At 43.7% G+C, this 15,803-nt stretch overlaps 1 protein-coding gene across 2 annotated transcripts in view; it reads left to right on the top strand.

Moving 5' to 3' along the window:
- prex2 (phosphatidylinositol-3,4,5-trisphosphate-dependent Rac exchange factor 2) overlaps positions 1-15,803 on the top strand; it is an 81,557-nt gene that overhangs the window by 20,125 nt on the left and 45,629 nt on the right. For both annotated transcript variants that reach the window (XM_046370808.1, XM_046370809.1), the window contains exons 7-15: positions 2,753-2,886; positions 3,823-3,926; positions 5,464-5,613; positions 6,144-6,285; positions 9,908-10,008; positions 10,977-11,080; positions 11,175-11,224; positions 14,145-14,220; positions 15,108-15,180. In XM_046370808.1, coding sequence (XP_046226764.1) covers positions 2,753-2,886; positions 3,823-3,926; positions 5,464-5,613; positions 6,144-6,285; positions 9,908-10,008; positions 10,977-11,080; positions 11,175-11,224; positions 14,145-14,220; positions 15,108-15,180 — 934 coding nt within the window. The remainder of the gene's footprint in view (positions 1-2,752; positions 2,887-3,822; positions 3,927-5,463; positions 5,614-6,143; positions 6,286-9,907; positions 10,009-10,976; positions 11,081-11,174; positions 11,225-14,144; positions 14,221-15,107; positions 15,181-15,803) is intronic.

Raw genomic sequence — 15,803 nt, 5'->3', positions numbered from 1 at the left:
TTTTTTTGTTGCCTTTAACACACAGCTGAGTCACACCCCTCCCCCACCCCAGCAAGGCTCAAAGTCATGACTTATTGACAGCCATTTAGCCCTATGCCAGCAATTCAACAAGAATTCCAAGTGCCGTGACTTTTGTAGCCTTTTAAGCTTTCTTGTTCTGTCTGGGAACAATGACTTGTATTCACAATGGCCAAATTCTTTCTGCCTGGATGAGCCTGTTGCCAGTTGTTAAAGCCGTCATGCTTTAGAGTGACCGATCCAATCATCATCAGGTAGAACGAACTCCTTGGTCTGCCTGGCTAAGAGAAATCCGTGGTGGTAACTCTGAGGCAAGAGGCCGGGATGCTTATGTAATTGACCCGGCTTCATGCAAAGGGGGCCTAAAGGTTTCCTGGACACATGCAGACACAGATACACTGCCAGTGTTGATACAGCTTCTTGCTAGGGTGTAGGCAGTGTTGTTTCTGAATAAAACATAGGCTTTTAAGTTATATATGAGTAAGACAAGAAGCAAGAATGATTAGGCGTCCTTGCATGTGGCCGAGATGTTCAAATTTCTGGGAATGTGTTGTTTTAGGGTCAGCGTTGTTATAGTATTAGCAGGGCATCTAGAGAAGCTTCGAGTAAGTTTCATAGTGAAATATACTGCACTACTTGAATCTGTTATTATAGGAAAAACCCCAAGGCTTGTATGAAACATTCTGTCGTACGTGTGTTAATCTCATCATACAATGAACACGAAAGGTTTTGGTGTTCTTCATACATTAACGCACACACACACACATATAAGCCTAAGAATAGTGTGGTTAAAATGAGGCTCAGTGTTGGGCGTGGTGACATATCTTGTACTCGACACGGTCACGGTCCTGGCTGTAGCTACTCTGCGGTTTCCCCTCAGCACTTTTATTAATTGTAAACATTAGCTCATGCTGGAGCAGGTCCCTCCGACTGCTGCTCGCCAGGCTCTGCAGCTCTAAATGAGTTGGAACCAAGGAAAAGAGAAGAGAGTAATAGAAAAACTGAGAGAGCTGAACGATGGTTTGCATCTCGCAGTTCTGTGTGGGTGTTTGAGGAATGGTGGAGGGATGTGGAGTGATTGTGAGAGCTGCTGTTTTTTCCGTTCCTCCTCCTCCTCCTCCTCCTCCGCCCGGGCTGATTGCTTGTTAGCGCTGACCGGCTCCACAGCTGGCTGCCCCCGGGGCAACCTGGCAGGTTCACCTTGCGTGGGAGAGACAGGGCGATGGCCCGCCGTGACTGGCAGCGTTTGTCAGGGCGGTGATTGCCAGCTGGTTAGTCCTGCAAGTGTCTGTGTTTTCTCACTGTGTACCGTAGAAAAATAATTTTAGAGCAGTGGGTAGAAGTTTCCAGTCGTGTTTCATTTCACATTCTGTTCTCTTGTGCAAGTTTAATTAGCGTTCTTAAAATCTACTTGAGTTGTGGAGCTTTCCTGATTGGGCGTCTAAAGTTTAATTTCGGTCAAGTTCTTTCATCTCTCCAGCTAATTGACAAATACCACTTCAGAGTTCAACACATAGTACCAAAGCTGTTCCTTAATAAATGTTATATCCTGCGTTGTTGTTCCTAATTTTTTTTATTCCTTTTCTACAGTTGTTATGTCTGGCAGTTGTCTGACTATAAAAATAGAGGGTTGAAATTTAGATGAAACAGATGACTGAGGGTTGAGTGGGGTGAGTGTTGTTTAAGTTTTAGACTGAATACACCCTCTGTGGAGCTCTGGAACAAGAGAGATGTGAGGAGTGATAGAAAAATGCTGCAGAGAGAAACAAAAAGGCGGGCGGTTCTGTTAAAGACGCACGAAACACAAAGGGCAGGTGTTGGTTCTTCCATTAAGGAAATGCAGCTGTACAGTCTGGGTGTGATGTGATGTTGCTATTGGCCCCTTCATGTGACCAAGACAAGTTGGCCTTTCCACGTCTGGTGTGCACACATTCACTGGCTGCAAATTAGCTTAACATCTGGTCATGGGCTGGGGAGTTAAAAGGCCCTGAAAGAGCGGGAGGCTAAACAACAGTGTGGAGGAAGGAATGAAAGAGATAGAGGAATCGACTGGGGAATCAAGGACAGAGGAAGAGAGAGAGAGAGAGAGAGAGATGATCAGAAAAAGGAAAGAGGAGGAGAAGGAGAACAAAATGGGCGAGGAGGGACAGAAGGAAAAAGCAGGATGGGTTTTGGCTCGCTGATGTCTTCAGCAGGAGGAAATGCTTAGCACATTTTCCGGCTCTGTGCGCATGCGAGTTATTTTTAGCTCTGAAGGGCCGATCAAACGTGGTACATAAATTCCCAGAGCAGACAAGGTAAGGGGAAAAGACAGCACACTTTATCACTTGCAGCAGGAACCCCAACCAATATGGTGACCAGACGCGACAATGGCAACACATAGTTTGGCTGGACGGGATGTTATTCTATAGAGGCTATTAACGAGTGTGCGCTTCAAAGTCCCACAGCAATCTGCTCTGAGGAAGCAGGGAGTGTTTTTACAGACCCCTGAGAGAGGGAACAGGAAAGTCTGGGCTTTGTAGCCCCCCGCCCCCCCTCCTGTTCAGACACTATCTGTGAATATTGAATGGTATAGAAATAATTCGCCGAAACTTTCTGAAATTTTCTAAAGATTATTTGCCACTTGGAATAACTTCTTTCCAGCGTTCCCCTGTGTGTCAGTCCATGTCGAAACATCTGTTTCTCTCTCTCTGTGTCTGTCTGTTTGACCTTTTGTCCACATGTCCTTTTGCAGGGCTCCAATATCACAGATACGTGCACCGAGATGCTCATGCACGGGGTCCTGCTGAAGATTTCTGCTGGAAACATACAAGAGCGGATTTTCTTCCTGTTTGACAAGCTCCTGGTCTATTGCAAGAAGAAAAACAGGTGTCTTGACCATCTTTTATTCCTTACTCTACAGACAAAATCCACAAAACCGGAGATGAATTTAAATTCTGACACTGAATATTTTTTAAAAAACAGAATAAAAATATTGTCTATGCTAATTTTAAATATCCCTCTGTCTCTGTACTCCTACACAACATTTAGAGCATGGACCTTATAAATAATTCACTGCACCAGTTCCTTTGCTTTTTCTGTTTTTAAAGAAAAGGGAGCAGCGCACTGTGGGAAGCATTTTAGTTTTTTTGTGAGGGAGCTGAAAGAAAAGTTATGCAGTTGAGGAGACACGTGAGATAAGGATTTGGGAGGTTTTTTTTTGACTTGAAATGGGGACATGTGATCAGTCTAACCATGGTCTGTGGGCTGTGGACACGTTCCTTTTACTTGTGGATTTTATTGTCAGGGTAGATCATGTGGAAATATGCCAAATGGTATGACAATTATTGTGATAAGTACAAGTTGCTTTAGGAAACTCTTGCTGATTGCCCACCATAGGACACTTGATGAATAGTCTTATCTCTGTAAATGAACTTTTATTTTGTCAGATGCTCACTCTGAGCTACTGATGCAGCTGCTAAAAATCCTCCTACATCTGTTATACGTGTTTTGGGAAGCTTTTATTTACCCTCAACCAACCAATCTGCCACTGGCGTGCTTCAATTTGCTTTTACTGTCCACATCATACACACTGCAGTGCGTACAGGTACATAAAACCAAATTCATTCAGTGACTAAAGAAAGAAGATAAAATGTGTTGCTCTGAGCTTGAATCCAATAAGTTGTATCTAAATTTGGCTGCTACATGTGGACAAACATCAGTTGATTATACTAAGTCCCTGAATGAACTGTGAGTGAGACTAATGAAGCGTTAACATGATATGATTAAACCTCCCGGGCTTGCGGTTCCTTCTCTCCATCCAAGGCGTTTGAAAAACAGCAAAACGGCCACAGAGGGTCCTCGCTATCTGTTCAGAGGGAGGATCAACACGGAGGTGATGGAGGTGGAAAATGTGGACGATGGCACGGGTGAGTGGTAAAAATATTTATTTTGGACAGTTAAATGTTTACTCGGTTAGATTTTTTTTTCTTTTCTCTTTTTGTGCTTAGATCCTCTTTTTTTTTCAATTTCAGCACTCCTGCCAACAGGGGTTTAAAACTGTGCCATAATAACCCACACAGGAACACTGAGAACTTAGACTTTGGCATGAACTGGTGCACAAGCGTGTGATTTTATACTTGGATTGCCGATGGAAAAATACAATTTACCTATAAACATTTTTTTAGACATCTATAGTTACGTGCTCTTGGGACTTTGCTGCTGCTGGTACTTGGTGAACTCGAGGGCTTGTGTCTCTTGGCCTCATACAGCCACTGATTATCATTTATATTTGTAGAAGCCATCATTTCCTCTGCAGCAGACCTAGATGGGCAGTAATATTGAGTGTTTTTGGTGAGAGAGGGATGGGTTTGGGTCTGGAGACGGAGGATAAACACGTGAGGCAGGCAGCGGTGCAGTAACTCTTGGGTGTTCTGCTCCACAGGCAGGAGATCTCAATATGAAATCCGGGGCGACAGGAGTATTTTAGCTTAGATTCCTACGTGGTGAGAGTGCTGTGTCTTTTTCCCAGGCGCACACTTGCTGCCTGAGGTTGAAAAACACCCTCGAGGCATACCATAAAGGACACCACACAGTAGATGCTTTTAGACATGATTGTAATTGATGATTGTAATGGCTGGCTTTTTGTTACACCCTTAGAGGGGAGAAAATCAGAGGTCAGACGAGGAGGCATTCGAAATGTTGCTTAAGATGTGGAAATAATGATGGAGATTCAACTCTCGGTCAGGAGTTCTGCTGTGGGTTTTTTTTTTTAACATTTATGTTTGAGCATAGGTGGTGAATCATGAGCATCCGTCAGCTCTGTGGGAGCATTGTGGAGCCTCAGTAGTAAATAATGCTGATGGATGGTTCTTCTGCATGTGCGTCCTCTCGTTTATCTCATTAAAGGAGAAGAGCGATAATCAATGAAGAACTCAATAGAGAGGCAGTGAGGGCCAGCACTGGAGCTGGGAAAAAATGAGTCTGGAGTGAGTGTTTGTACTGAGACAGAGGACATTTTTCTCAATAGTTTTAGAATGGATGTTGTTTATTTGGAAAACAGGCCACGCACTACTGTATGAGAAAGCTTTAATTCATCAGATAATATCTTGTAATATGTTGTCTGCGCTTGTCTATTTACTGTAGGAGTTCTGGTGTTGCTATCACAACCTTTTGTTTGCTTCGTTTTCCCTGAAGCGAATCGTTGGACCCGTGCCTCATGTTATTACCGTTTTATGCGGTAACCCTGGTTTACTGTGAAGCCGACTTCCCAACAACTCTGTTTACAGTGTCATGATCAGTGCCACCGCTAATTGATGGCCCTCCCTGTCAAACAACATCTACTCTGAGCCTAAATTAGTCAAAAAAAAAAGTGCATTTGTGTTGTTCCACCCCTTGCGAGGAGAGGACTTTATAAAACTAGCGTAAGTCAAACTTGTGGCTGTGCTCTCTGCTTCTGCCCTACAGCTGACTACCACAGCAGCGGGAACATAGTAAACAACGGCTGGAAGATACACAACACGGCCAAGAACAAGTGGTTCGTCTGCATGGCCAAGACCCCGGAGGAGAAACAGGAGTGGCTGGAGGCCATCATGAAAGAGAGGGAACGGAGGAAAAGTAAGAAGGCGCTTTGGGGTATTGATATCAGGGCGAGGGTTGGTTTACCTTTAATGCAGTTGGTTAAGAAAACTCATTTCCCTTTTGGTTTTTTTCCTCTCAACATGGGTCTTGAATCAAATAACTGAGAATACATGCTGACTTTGGCAGTATCAACACGGAACAGTTTAACCTGGAATAATTGAAAAGGTTGACCCTGATTGGTTGTGTGATCTGCATCTTGAGAGTGAAAGAAAAAATGAGCAACGCGGCAGTATCTGCACGTGTCATTGCTTGCATTTTTAAAGGTGTTCAAACAGTTGTGTATGAGCTCTAAACTCTTCACAGTGTCACTCATTAACCCTGCTGAGGACTGAAAGCACAGGAGCTGAAAGGCCCTGCTATTATAATTCTTGTGAAAATAGAAGACATTTATTTTCGCAGATTATTAACTGATGTCATATCTAATTCAGGAGCTAAGACCAAAGATTATTAATGCAGCGATATTGACGGGCTTTTTGCAACCCTCCCTCCCCCTCTCTGCTGCATAGGTTTAAGGCTCGGCATGGAGCAGGATACGTGGGTGATGGTGTCGGAAAAGGGTGAGAAGCTCTACCACCTCATGACCAAGGGTAACCTCATTAAGGATCGGAAACGCAAGCTCACCACTTTCCCCAAGTGCTTCCTGGGAAGGTAAGAGCCGCGCCCGTAATTTCGACAGCTTGGTTTGTCCGGGATGAAGCCTCTGAATGTTCGGTTCTTGTGGTTTCCTCTGTGTCACATCAGTGTGAGGGAGCGAGTGAATGTCGGAGTGGATGTTTGTGAGCCTCTGATATAAACTAGACTGAATTTATTATTATATGTCTTTATATTTGATGTAGGCAGAGTGGCCTTGTATAGAGTTAAGTGAGTAATAGTACCTACAGTATTTGGTAATATCTTCAAAGCAGATAAGATATATTGCTTTTGTAGTATCTCCATCGCTGGTTTTTAAAATTGACAAGGATTTGTAAAGAAGGCAGCTGAGAAGAAGAAAGCGCCGGCTCTTTTTCTTCGGGAAACTTTGTGTCATGTATATCTGCAGCCTCAGTCATGGGAAAATCAAATCCAGCCAGATTTAGCCCATGAATCTTATTTAAGGATTATTGGTGTGGTGCCTGGGGACGGATCGGCCATCGAATGCCAGTCGTAAATCAAAAGGAGATATCCCTGTGCGACTCAGCTGACTGCCTGCTCTCTCCCTCGCCCATGTTAGATTACAATAAACTCTCTGCTGAGGAATCTGTGAGGTAACTGCAGCAGAGCGCCCATTATGCCAGAGGGCAGCTGTGTGTGTGTGTGTGTGTGTGTGTGTGCGTGTAACATGTTTGTCATTTCTTCGTGTCCTTGAGTCCCGCCGGTGCACTTTGCATGTTTACTTTTAATGAATCTAAACATGCCAATCTAGCCTCCGTTTGCTGATAGGTGTGAATATTTACTGTAAGGAGTGCTTTGCTCAAAATCCTGTCCTTGAGCTATTTTAAGCATGCATGAGTCAACGCCCCCGTTTCAGTATTTCTCCTTTCATCATATAAGATGTAGATGTCTTCCTGTCATACCAGTTTTTCATGCAAGTAAAAGAAAGTAAAGTAAAAAAAAACAAACAAAAAAAAGTCAGTGAATTTAAAATCTTGAATTCTGGATCTCATTACAATCCACTTTAAAAGCCAATATTTAGAGGACACGCACTGTTATATAAGTGGGAACCTTGATGGAACATCACATCTCTTGCTCTGCTAAGCCGGGAAAGTGAAAAAACCTGTAACCTCAATTCTTATTTCCATTTTTCAGCATTCAACAAAAATTATTTTCTAATTTTCAATGTAATGTGCTTCCCACATGATAGGCCTGTGTGGGGAGCACACACTGTGAGGCTGAGAGGGTGACAAAGCTGGAACAGGATAATAAAATCTGCAAACATCTGGTCGCAGCTCCCCATGTTGGAAAATGAAAATTGTATGTGACAGTTAAAAGTCTTTTTACAGGGATGACACTGTGCAGCTGGAAATTAAAAATTTTCACGAGACAGTCTTGGTTGGATGTTATTTTAAACTGTGCTCCTATCTTGACTCTTGAAATCCCATAACAAATTTCCCTTGTAAACGCCCGCACTTGCGTTTCAGAATGACCCATGATTTCCATTCATTTTAACTTTTTACAGAGATGTTTTGACTGGTAATAATCACGCTGAAAATCACCCGAACAGCCATTTCAAAATCCCTGTTATTTTTAAAAGCATAGCAAGAGAGAGAGAGAGAGAGAAAATAACTACAACAGAAAAGTCCAAGTGGACATAGTTGTGGCCGTGTTATATCACATGGTGGTTTGAATGGAGGAGCTGCTTTCTCCTTTGGTCAACGCAGACAACACCAGATCCCTCGCGGTCTGGAGGAGGAATGGATCTGTCAGCTAAAAGGATTAAAAGGATCAAATGTTGGTCATATTTGGGCACCTTGTTGAGTCTGAAGAGATCATATGGTGAGAAAGCAGCTCAGGGAAGCTGCCTTTGGAAACCTAAACTTCCATACATAACTTGGCCAACACCTGGATGACCACTTGTGGGTGAAAAGGCATCTCTAGTCCCTCTGTACTTCCCCTGTCTGAGACGACTTTGGAGATGATTACATGTAGGCGTAACTGGTGAATTGGAACCAGCGCGGTATGTATCTGATGAAAGCCACATTGCCTATGGCTGCAACTCGTCCCTCTCCATCCATTGTGAAATGCTTTTCCTTTATTCTTTCCCCATGACTCTTCTTTTTCTTTTTGATTTTTTTTTTAGGCTGAAGGCTATTTTTGGGTCTCAAACCTCCTCCCCTTTAAGTGCAACAGTCCTGTCTGTGGTTTGGGTCCTGTGAGAGTGTAATTTATCAAAGAACATGTGGGTGACAGCCACCTAGCTTTCAGTTATTCAGTTTTAACCTTGGGATAAACGGAAAAACAAAAGAAAGTCTTTTCTCGATATGTCAGACAGTCAGCTTGTTATGACAGATGATGAAAAGCCCTTTAAAAGCTCAGCGAAAAGGTTAGACGTTCTGTGAGAAGTGCCCTTTGTCTTTGTCAGCTTTTTGACATGATTTGGGATACACCTTTTGCTCTGTCAGCATTCACAAACGACAAATAAAAAAAAGCTGTAGCTGAATAGAAAGAATTTTGCTGCATGTCGGCCTACATAGACAGCATTTAATACACAACACTCACACATACGTCAACTTATCGGTATGTCCGTTGATTTATTTTTGCTCCAAATGTCAAGTTAAATTGCGTAAAAGTGTTTATTGGATATGTGAGGCCATGAGAACCGTGCAGTCCGAACTTGGAGGATATTTTCTCTTCCATGCTGAAGGTACAAAGGTTGACAAATTGACGTTGTTATAGACTTGTGTTTTTCCCCTGTGGTCTGTTATGGAGAGAGAAGATGCCAAGCATGAGTGGTTAAAGAGTGTAAAACACTGGATGGATGGAGGAGCGGGTGGAGATGGGCTGTTTGTTCAGTTGCTTCTTTGAAAACTTTTGTAATTGCTCCCGTTGGCTCGGTGCTGACACCCGGCCACCTCCGTGGCCTGGAAGTGAATTCCACAGAATTCCAGTGGTCCTGCTGGCCGTGTTTGTTTGGCTTTTATGGGGAGACAGGACATCAAGGATGTAATCAGATATGGCTACTGCTGCTCTGCCTCTCCCTCTTTCATTCCCTGTCCCTCTCTCTATCTTTCTGTTTCTGTCTGACTCACTAAATTATGGAGAATTATCCAATTTAGTTCATTTGGGCCATCACAAGATCGGATACTGTTTGTTGTTTTGGCAGGGGGGTTTGTTTCCTCGTCCCAGTTGTAAATGATGCAGAGCAAAAAAAAAGTATCGGTTTTTACATTGTGAACTTCCCAAGATCCAGTTAAATCCTTCATAATTGATAGTGTTACGTTGTATGTCTAATGTAAATAAACGAGACAGAACACGCAAACCGAATCCTGCTGGTTGTTTTGACAGACAGATAAATAAATCATTCCTCTTTATAGATAGTGTTTGTTGCCATAGCCACATCAATTTAGAGTAAATGTTGTTCGTAGTGTGTTGTAAAGACTCTCTGTAATGGTGGCCACCACTTTTGTTTTTTGTTTTTATAACAGATGATCCAGAGCAAACTCTCCCCCCAGTGATGGGAGTGATGGGATTTCTCAGGGGCATTTTGTGTATACTTGTTGTGTTGTCCTTGAGTCAGCGTGCGTGTACACGCGTGTGCGTTATTATGTCAGTGTTGTCTTTTGTGTGTCCCCAGTGAGTTTGTGTCTTGGCTGATGGAAGTCGGGGAGACAGGCAACCCAGAGGAAGGGGTTCACCTGGGTCAAGCGCTGCTCGAGAACGGCATCATCCACCACGGTTGGTTCTCACAATTTTCTCCTTTCTTGCCAGACCTGCTTTATCGCCGCGTGCTGTTTCATATCTAAAACCAAATTGGCCACAGTCTAATTCACTTTGTGCTGCGCAGCGTAGAGCATGCGAGTGCCTGACATTGCCTGACCTAACCTCTAACCATGTCCAATGAATGTTCCCCGTTCAAAAAGCAGAGCTTCACAACACTCTTCCTTTTTGGCTCGTGTAGATGCAGCTGTCTTATTTATGTTTTAGCAGGTGTCCCACTTTAAACACTCCCTTGACACAATGTTTAGGTAAGGGATTATAATTACTAATCTATTCTTGCCGTAGTGTTTGTGTCGTGTTTGCTCAGTGGCTGTTCTGCGGCTTTGTGTGACAAGTGTGTTTAGCGGATGAGGCTTAGGTTGGCTAATGCTTTGCATGCACACTGAATGGCACATACTGCTCTGCATGTAGTTTTTCCTCAAAAGAGTAAGGCCTCAAGCCAAGTTGTATCCTAAATCACTTGGGGGTGCTTTATTGCTTCCTCACTGAGAAATGAGATTGGGCTTTAGAGCTGTTCCTGACAGAGAGGAATAACTCCTAGGCCCCTTCGAGCTTTCTCACAGTGCAGTTAGAAGTCCCCATGTGAAAAATGACAGAATATCTTTTCATAAAAACCTTTAATGGAACCCGCACGGCTGTAGCCAAGAATACAGAGCCAAGCATTCTTACTGTTGTCGACAAAGTCCCGCAAAGCAAGGCAGCTCTCAGCGGCTGTGTTATCTGTGACCACTCTGTGTGAAGTTTGAGTCTTCCTCTTGTCTGGAAAGCGTGTTTCACCATGCAGTCCTGTTTGGCTTCAATATGTCTTTAAACCTCTTACACTTTCAGTCTTGAATAACATTCCTGTAGAGTTTGAGACTTGTTTTTATTTCCTTTCGTTCTGGCACATGTCCTTTTAAAAACCTCCTTATGTTTTGCATTTTTAGTCACAGACAAATACCAGTTCAAACCTGAGCCTGTGCTCTACCGCTTTCGCTACGACGACGGCACGTACCACCCCAGAAGTGACATGCATGACGTCATATCTAAGGTAACAGTGCAGCAGAGGAGGCTAATTTAAACACACATTTAATCACGTTTCATACCCCTTTTACCGATGTTATCTTCTTCCTTGTTTTTCTCAGGGTGTCCGGCTCTTCTGCCGCCTTCACAGCCTCTTCACACCTGTCATCAGGTAGACTGCCATTTTCCCTTTCCACGCCATTGCAACCCAGCCAGGTGTATCTCCAGTAGCTCAGCATCTGGCTCTTGCTTCTAAAAATAAGTCTGGAGAGTGGAATATCACCGTGAACTATGAGCTCATTGTTTTTAAGGAGGAACTCACTTAGGAGGAGTTAGCACAGATGGTGATGGAGTGTGGCGGGGCCTTGTGGGTGATTGAGGTTGGCAGGTTTTTTTCTTGCCGGCCTCAAAACACAGATGTGGTGAAGATGATTGAGTCTATCAGATGTTACAAATGGTTTGGGTGCATGTGGGACACGGATAAATGGAAGACAGCGTGTTGAATTAGAGTTGTTTTTGAGAGTTGATTTAATGCGTTTAATAGACTTTTGGAAGATGTTGATATGTGAACAAGTCTCATTCTTGACTTTGGAAATCGTTTTAGAAACAGAAATCAATCCTAACTTGTAGTAGCAGTAATAAGGTCCAGGATTTTTCTGGAGCTCGGGTCATATTCTCCTCATTGCTTTGTGTCTACACTACATTTGGGTCACACAGTCACATCCATAATGGCTACAAATGACCTCCTCGCTGTGATTCACAGGGCGTTTCACAGGGGCCACTCGGTAACAATGCACAGGTCTCACACATTTCACACGCATGACTGACAGCGTATTGATCCTGTGCTCCGAACAGCCTGACAGATTTCAGCCGCTTGAGGCAAACACTGAAGAAGTCCTGTGTTCATTATACATTATTTAGATATATGTATCGGGGAAACATCTGGTACGAAACACTTACAAGTTACAAATGTTTTTTTTTAGCAATTTCTGCACATGTGATGAAACAGAGCTCAGCTCATTACTCATTTTATAGAGTAATTTACTGACATGCTTTGGTTTTCTGCGTTGTTTTCCTAAATTTCATTTGGTTAGTATTTGAGGTGCAGGCTGTTAATGTGTTTTACTGCAAAGCAGCGCATCAGGGTTGCCTGTTTACGCCGAATTTGAAATGGCCTGATGAAAAGCTTTAATTTTACACCAATAAAACTGTGCCATAGCCAGGGGGGGCTATCCTTCATGTGTCCCAGCACAGAGGATTCTCTTTATTTCTGTTTGATCCAGCTACTAAAAAGCCTAAAGGACGATTTTGCGTGTGTGTGTCAGCATTCAGTCAATCTGTGTTTGTACTGAGGCCAAACCCCTTTATGTAAAAACTCTTGTCGGTGTACTAGAGTTGTGTGTGTGTGTGTGTGTGTGTGTGTGTGTGTGTGTGTGTTGCTAGCCGGCATCTCTGCGCAGCGTGTTCTCATTGAGAGCTTGGTACAATGCATCACAGGGCCTGGGAATGCCAGAGTTTAATTGGAGCAACCAGCCCCTGCCTAATTAGGCATAATTTCCTGGCAGAGTGAGAGCGATGCAGCAAATGGGGGACGGGGGTGTGAGGGGGTGCACTACGCAACCCCCACACGGCTTCTGTGCCCCCCTCGCACTTCTGCCTTCCTTGTAAGATAGCTGTGAATCTGTCCACTCCAGGAGATCTGATTGCGCAGTTTGAAATGTCCACTGTAAGTGATGAAAAGGCTTTTTCAATGCGCACACAGAAAGGCTGCAAACCCCCAGATTACAGTGAAGGGAATCTCATAAAATGTCTTTATACAGGTTGAAAAAAAAATAACATTTCAGTTCATTGCATGAAAAATATCGAAAGCTTTTCTTCATTATGTCTCCTCCAGAAACTCAATATTTATAGATGAATGGATGGAGGTGCAGGATTCTCAAAATAACTAACGATTTGTTACACTGTAGTGAGTAATTCAGCATGACTGAAGCAGTTGATTAAAGCTTAAACTTTCAGCATCCTCTGTAAAACATATTGCAAAGAATGTTTTAAAAACTTGCTTTCATCATCCATTTACTCCAAACAAAATGTCAAGGCCAACTTTCCTCTTTGGACAGCAAGCTTAAAACCACCTCTCTGACCTTTTCCGCTGCTATTTCTCAAAATGCTGTTTCCTCATGCTGGACATATGGCTGCCCACTGGTTCGCTGTTTTTACCCCCCATTTTTCACTCTTGACAGCCTCACTGAGGAGCAGCCGCTGTAGCCCCAGTCTGTATTCCATTCAGGGGGGAAAAACAGGGCTCCTCTTGCCCTTCTCTGGTCCGAGTGGATTATGCGTGGTAAAGGGCAGGGCAACGTGCCTCACCGGCTAATACCAACATGAGGGTCCTCATCAGAGACCATCACAGGCTGTCAAATACAGTTACGCAACAAAACTTTCCATTGTGGAGGAAATGGGGTAGCTTTCGTCCTCTCACGCTTCACATTCTGAAGAGCTCCAGACAGCTGAGATTGGACTTTAACTTGGCCCACATGTCATGTTTAACTTGTCTGAACTGTGTGTGTGTGTGTGTGTGCATGTGTGTGTGCGCACGGTTGCATGTGTGCCTGAGTGAGTGTTTGCATGTGGTGGAAATGGTGGAGTGGTGTAAGTCACGGTGGTTCTGGACTTTCCCGGCCTGCAGCTCGGCCCCTGCGTGCCCCTGAGGGAGGCCCCTGTGTTCATGGGAAAGTCACGGCTCCTTTCACACAGCATTCTCGGGATCTGTGCGGCTGCACCAGGCTGACATGGGTCACCCGAGTGCCAAACACTGCAGGGGCCGTTACCATTCGTGCCCGAAGGAATGCTGTTTCGCTGTCAGCGACTGTCAGAAACTCCCTTAGATTTATGACGCAACTGCCAGGGCTTGAAAAGTGACCACGCCTTGCTGACAGTAGGAATTATTAGTCCTCTTTTAGGAGCCGTGTTTAAATAGACCAAGCAATTGCTGGTCCACATGTTCACCATCTGGGTTTAATACAGTTAAACTGAAACATAGAGCTGAATCTGAGTCTAAGCATAAAGGTAGAATTTTGTTTGTGTCCATATAGGGATAAGGACTACCATTTGCGGACCTACAAGTCGGTGGTGATGGCGAACAAGCTGATAGACTGGCTTATTGCACAGGTAAGCCATCAAACTGCTTCAGCAACAGCAATACATGGACAATATTATCATTTGTCAACCTTCACTGGGCTCACAAGATAGCAATTTGATCATGTAATCATGTTGCTTAACAAAATAAATGATTCCAAGCTAATTCAAATTCAACACATTACAAAGTTTTGTAGATTTTTTCTGAAGTATAGTTGAAACACATCCATGAGATTCTTATTTGTGTAGTTTTCAGGTCACCTCAAATGTGCAACAGAAAAAAAAACAAAAAAAAAACTGGGACAACAAAGTGTTTCTTGCCATCGAATTTGAGGCTCTCAGTGGAGCCCAAAGGAAGTGAAGAAAGAAAAGCAGGATTGATTCGACAGCTGAGCTTCATTGACTTTGACGGGAAGCTTTGAGGCTGACAGATTGATAGCCAAGTTCAGAATGACAGCAAAGACATGAAATGTATATGCCGACCACCACAGAATCAATGGCAGACATCACATGTTTCTGTGTGCGTATAAGCACACGTGTGTGTGTGTGTGTATGAATGTGTGATTGTCCCGATGAATGCGTTTGACCCAGGCCAGCGGAATAACTCTCACTCCTTCATCGAGACTTCAAGAGCATCTGCCACACTGTGCTGTCTTGTCATGACTTTGGCTGCATTTAAAATGGAGTGTGGAGTGGCTCTGCTGGCCTCTGGGCTTTAGGAACAAAGGGTGGGAGGTGTGTGAGTGCTGACATTTCTCTAAACACACAATGTCTTTTGTTCTGTCTCTCTTCCTGCTTCCTTTTCTCTCATTCCCTTTGCCCCCACCCACTTGATGCATTTACTCTACTCCACTCAATTTGTTTGAATCTGTCTTCTTTCTCCGCTCCACTCTTGCTCTTTCTTGTGTCTTCTGCTGCAGGGCGACTGCAGGACCAGGGAGGAAGCGTTGATCCTGGGGGTGGAGCTGTGCGACAATGGCTTCATGCATCACGGTACAACACTTCTCTCTGCTATGGATTTCAGAGTGAAAACCTAAAAAAAAAGAAAAAAGAAAAAGTAAATAAATAAAGTTCTGATCCCGCTGTTCACAAACCCTGGAATCCTCTCCATCACTGACTAAATGAGAGCTGAATGTTTTGGAGAAACCACACAGAGGGCGTCTGGCATTTTAGCATCCTGTTTTAGAACACAACCACTCTTGTTCTCATTCCATTTCTACTTATAATCCCTTTGACACGCCACAGGAATAGACTTTTTTTTTTCCAATCAAGTGAATGAATTTTTATGTGTGTATGTATGCATGTGTGTGTGTGTCTGATTGTATCTGACAGTAACTTCATGCATACTTGTGCGCACATAACCCAAGTAACCCAGTGCAGGGCACAAGCGTGGTACACTTTAGCTGTGAGAACTTGGCACATTAAAACATGGATATTTATCAGTTTAAGTGCAAAATGGTCAGTAGCCACGGTTACAGTTTGTTTGTGCGAGTCGTGCTTGTTTTTAACTCTGTGCTCCCCCTCATGCCAAGGTCCACATCATACAGATTACAGTATGAGTCACAGTGTGTCTCCTTGTACCTCCATGATGTAACTGCTCCAAACTACCCGTTGCT

Source organism: Scatophagus argus, chromosome 18 (genome assembly GCF_020382885.2).
Source record: "Scatophagus argus isolate fScaArg1 chromosome 18, fScaArg1.pri, whole genome shotgun sequence".
Classification (NCBI taxonomy): domain Eukaryota; kingdom Metazoa; phylum Chordata; class Actinopteri; family Scatophagidae; genus Scatophagus; species Scatophagus argus.
The sequence above is the reverse complement of the archived record's forward strand: the minus strand, read 5'-3'. Positions and strand labels throughout refer to the sequence as shown.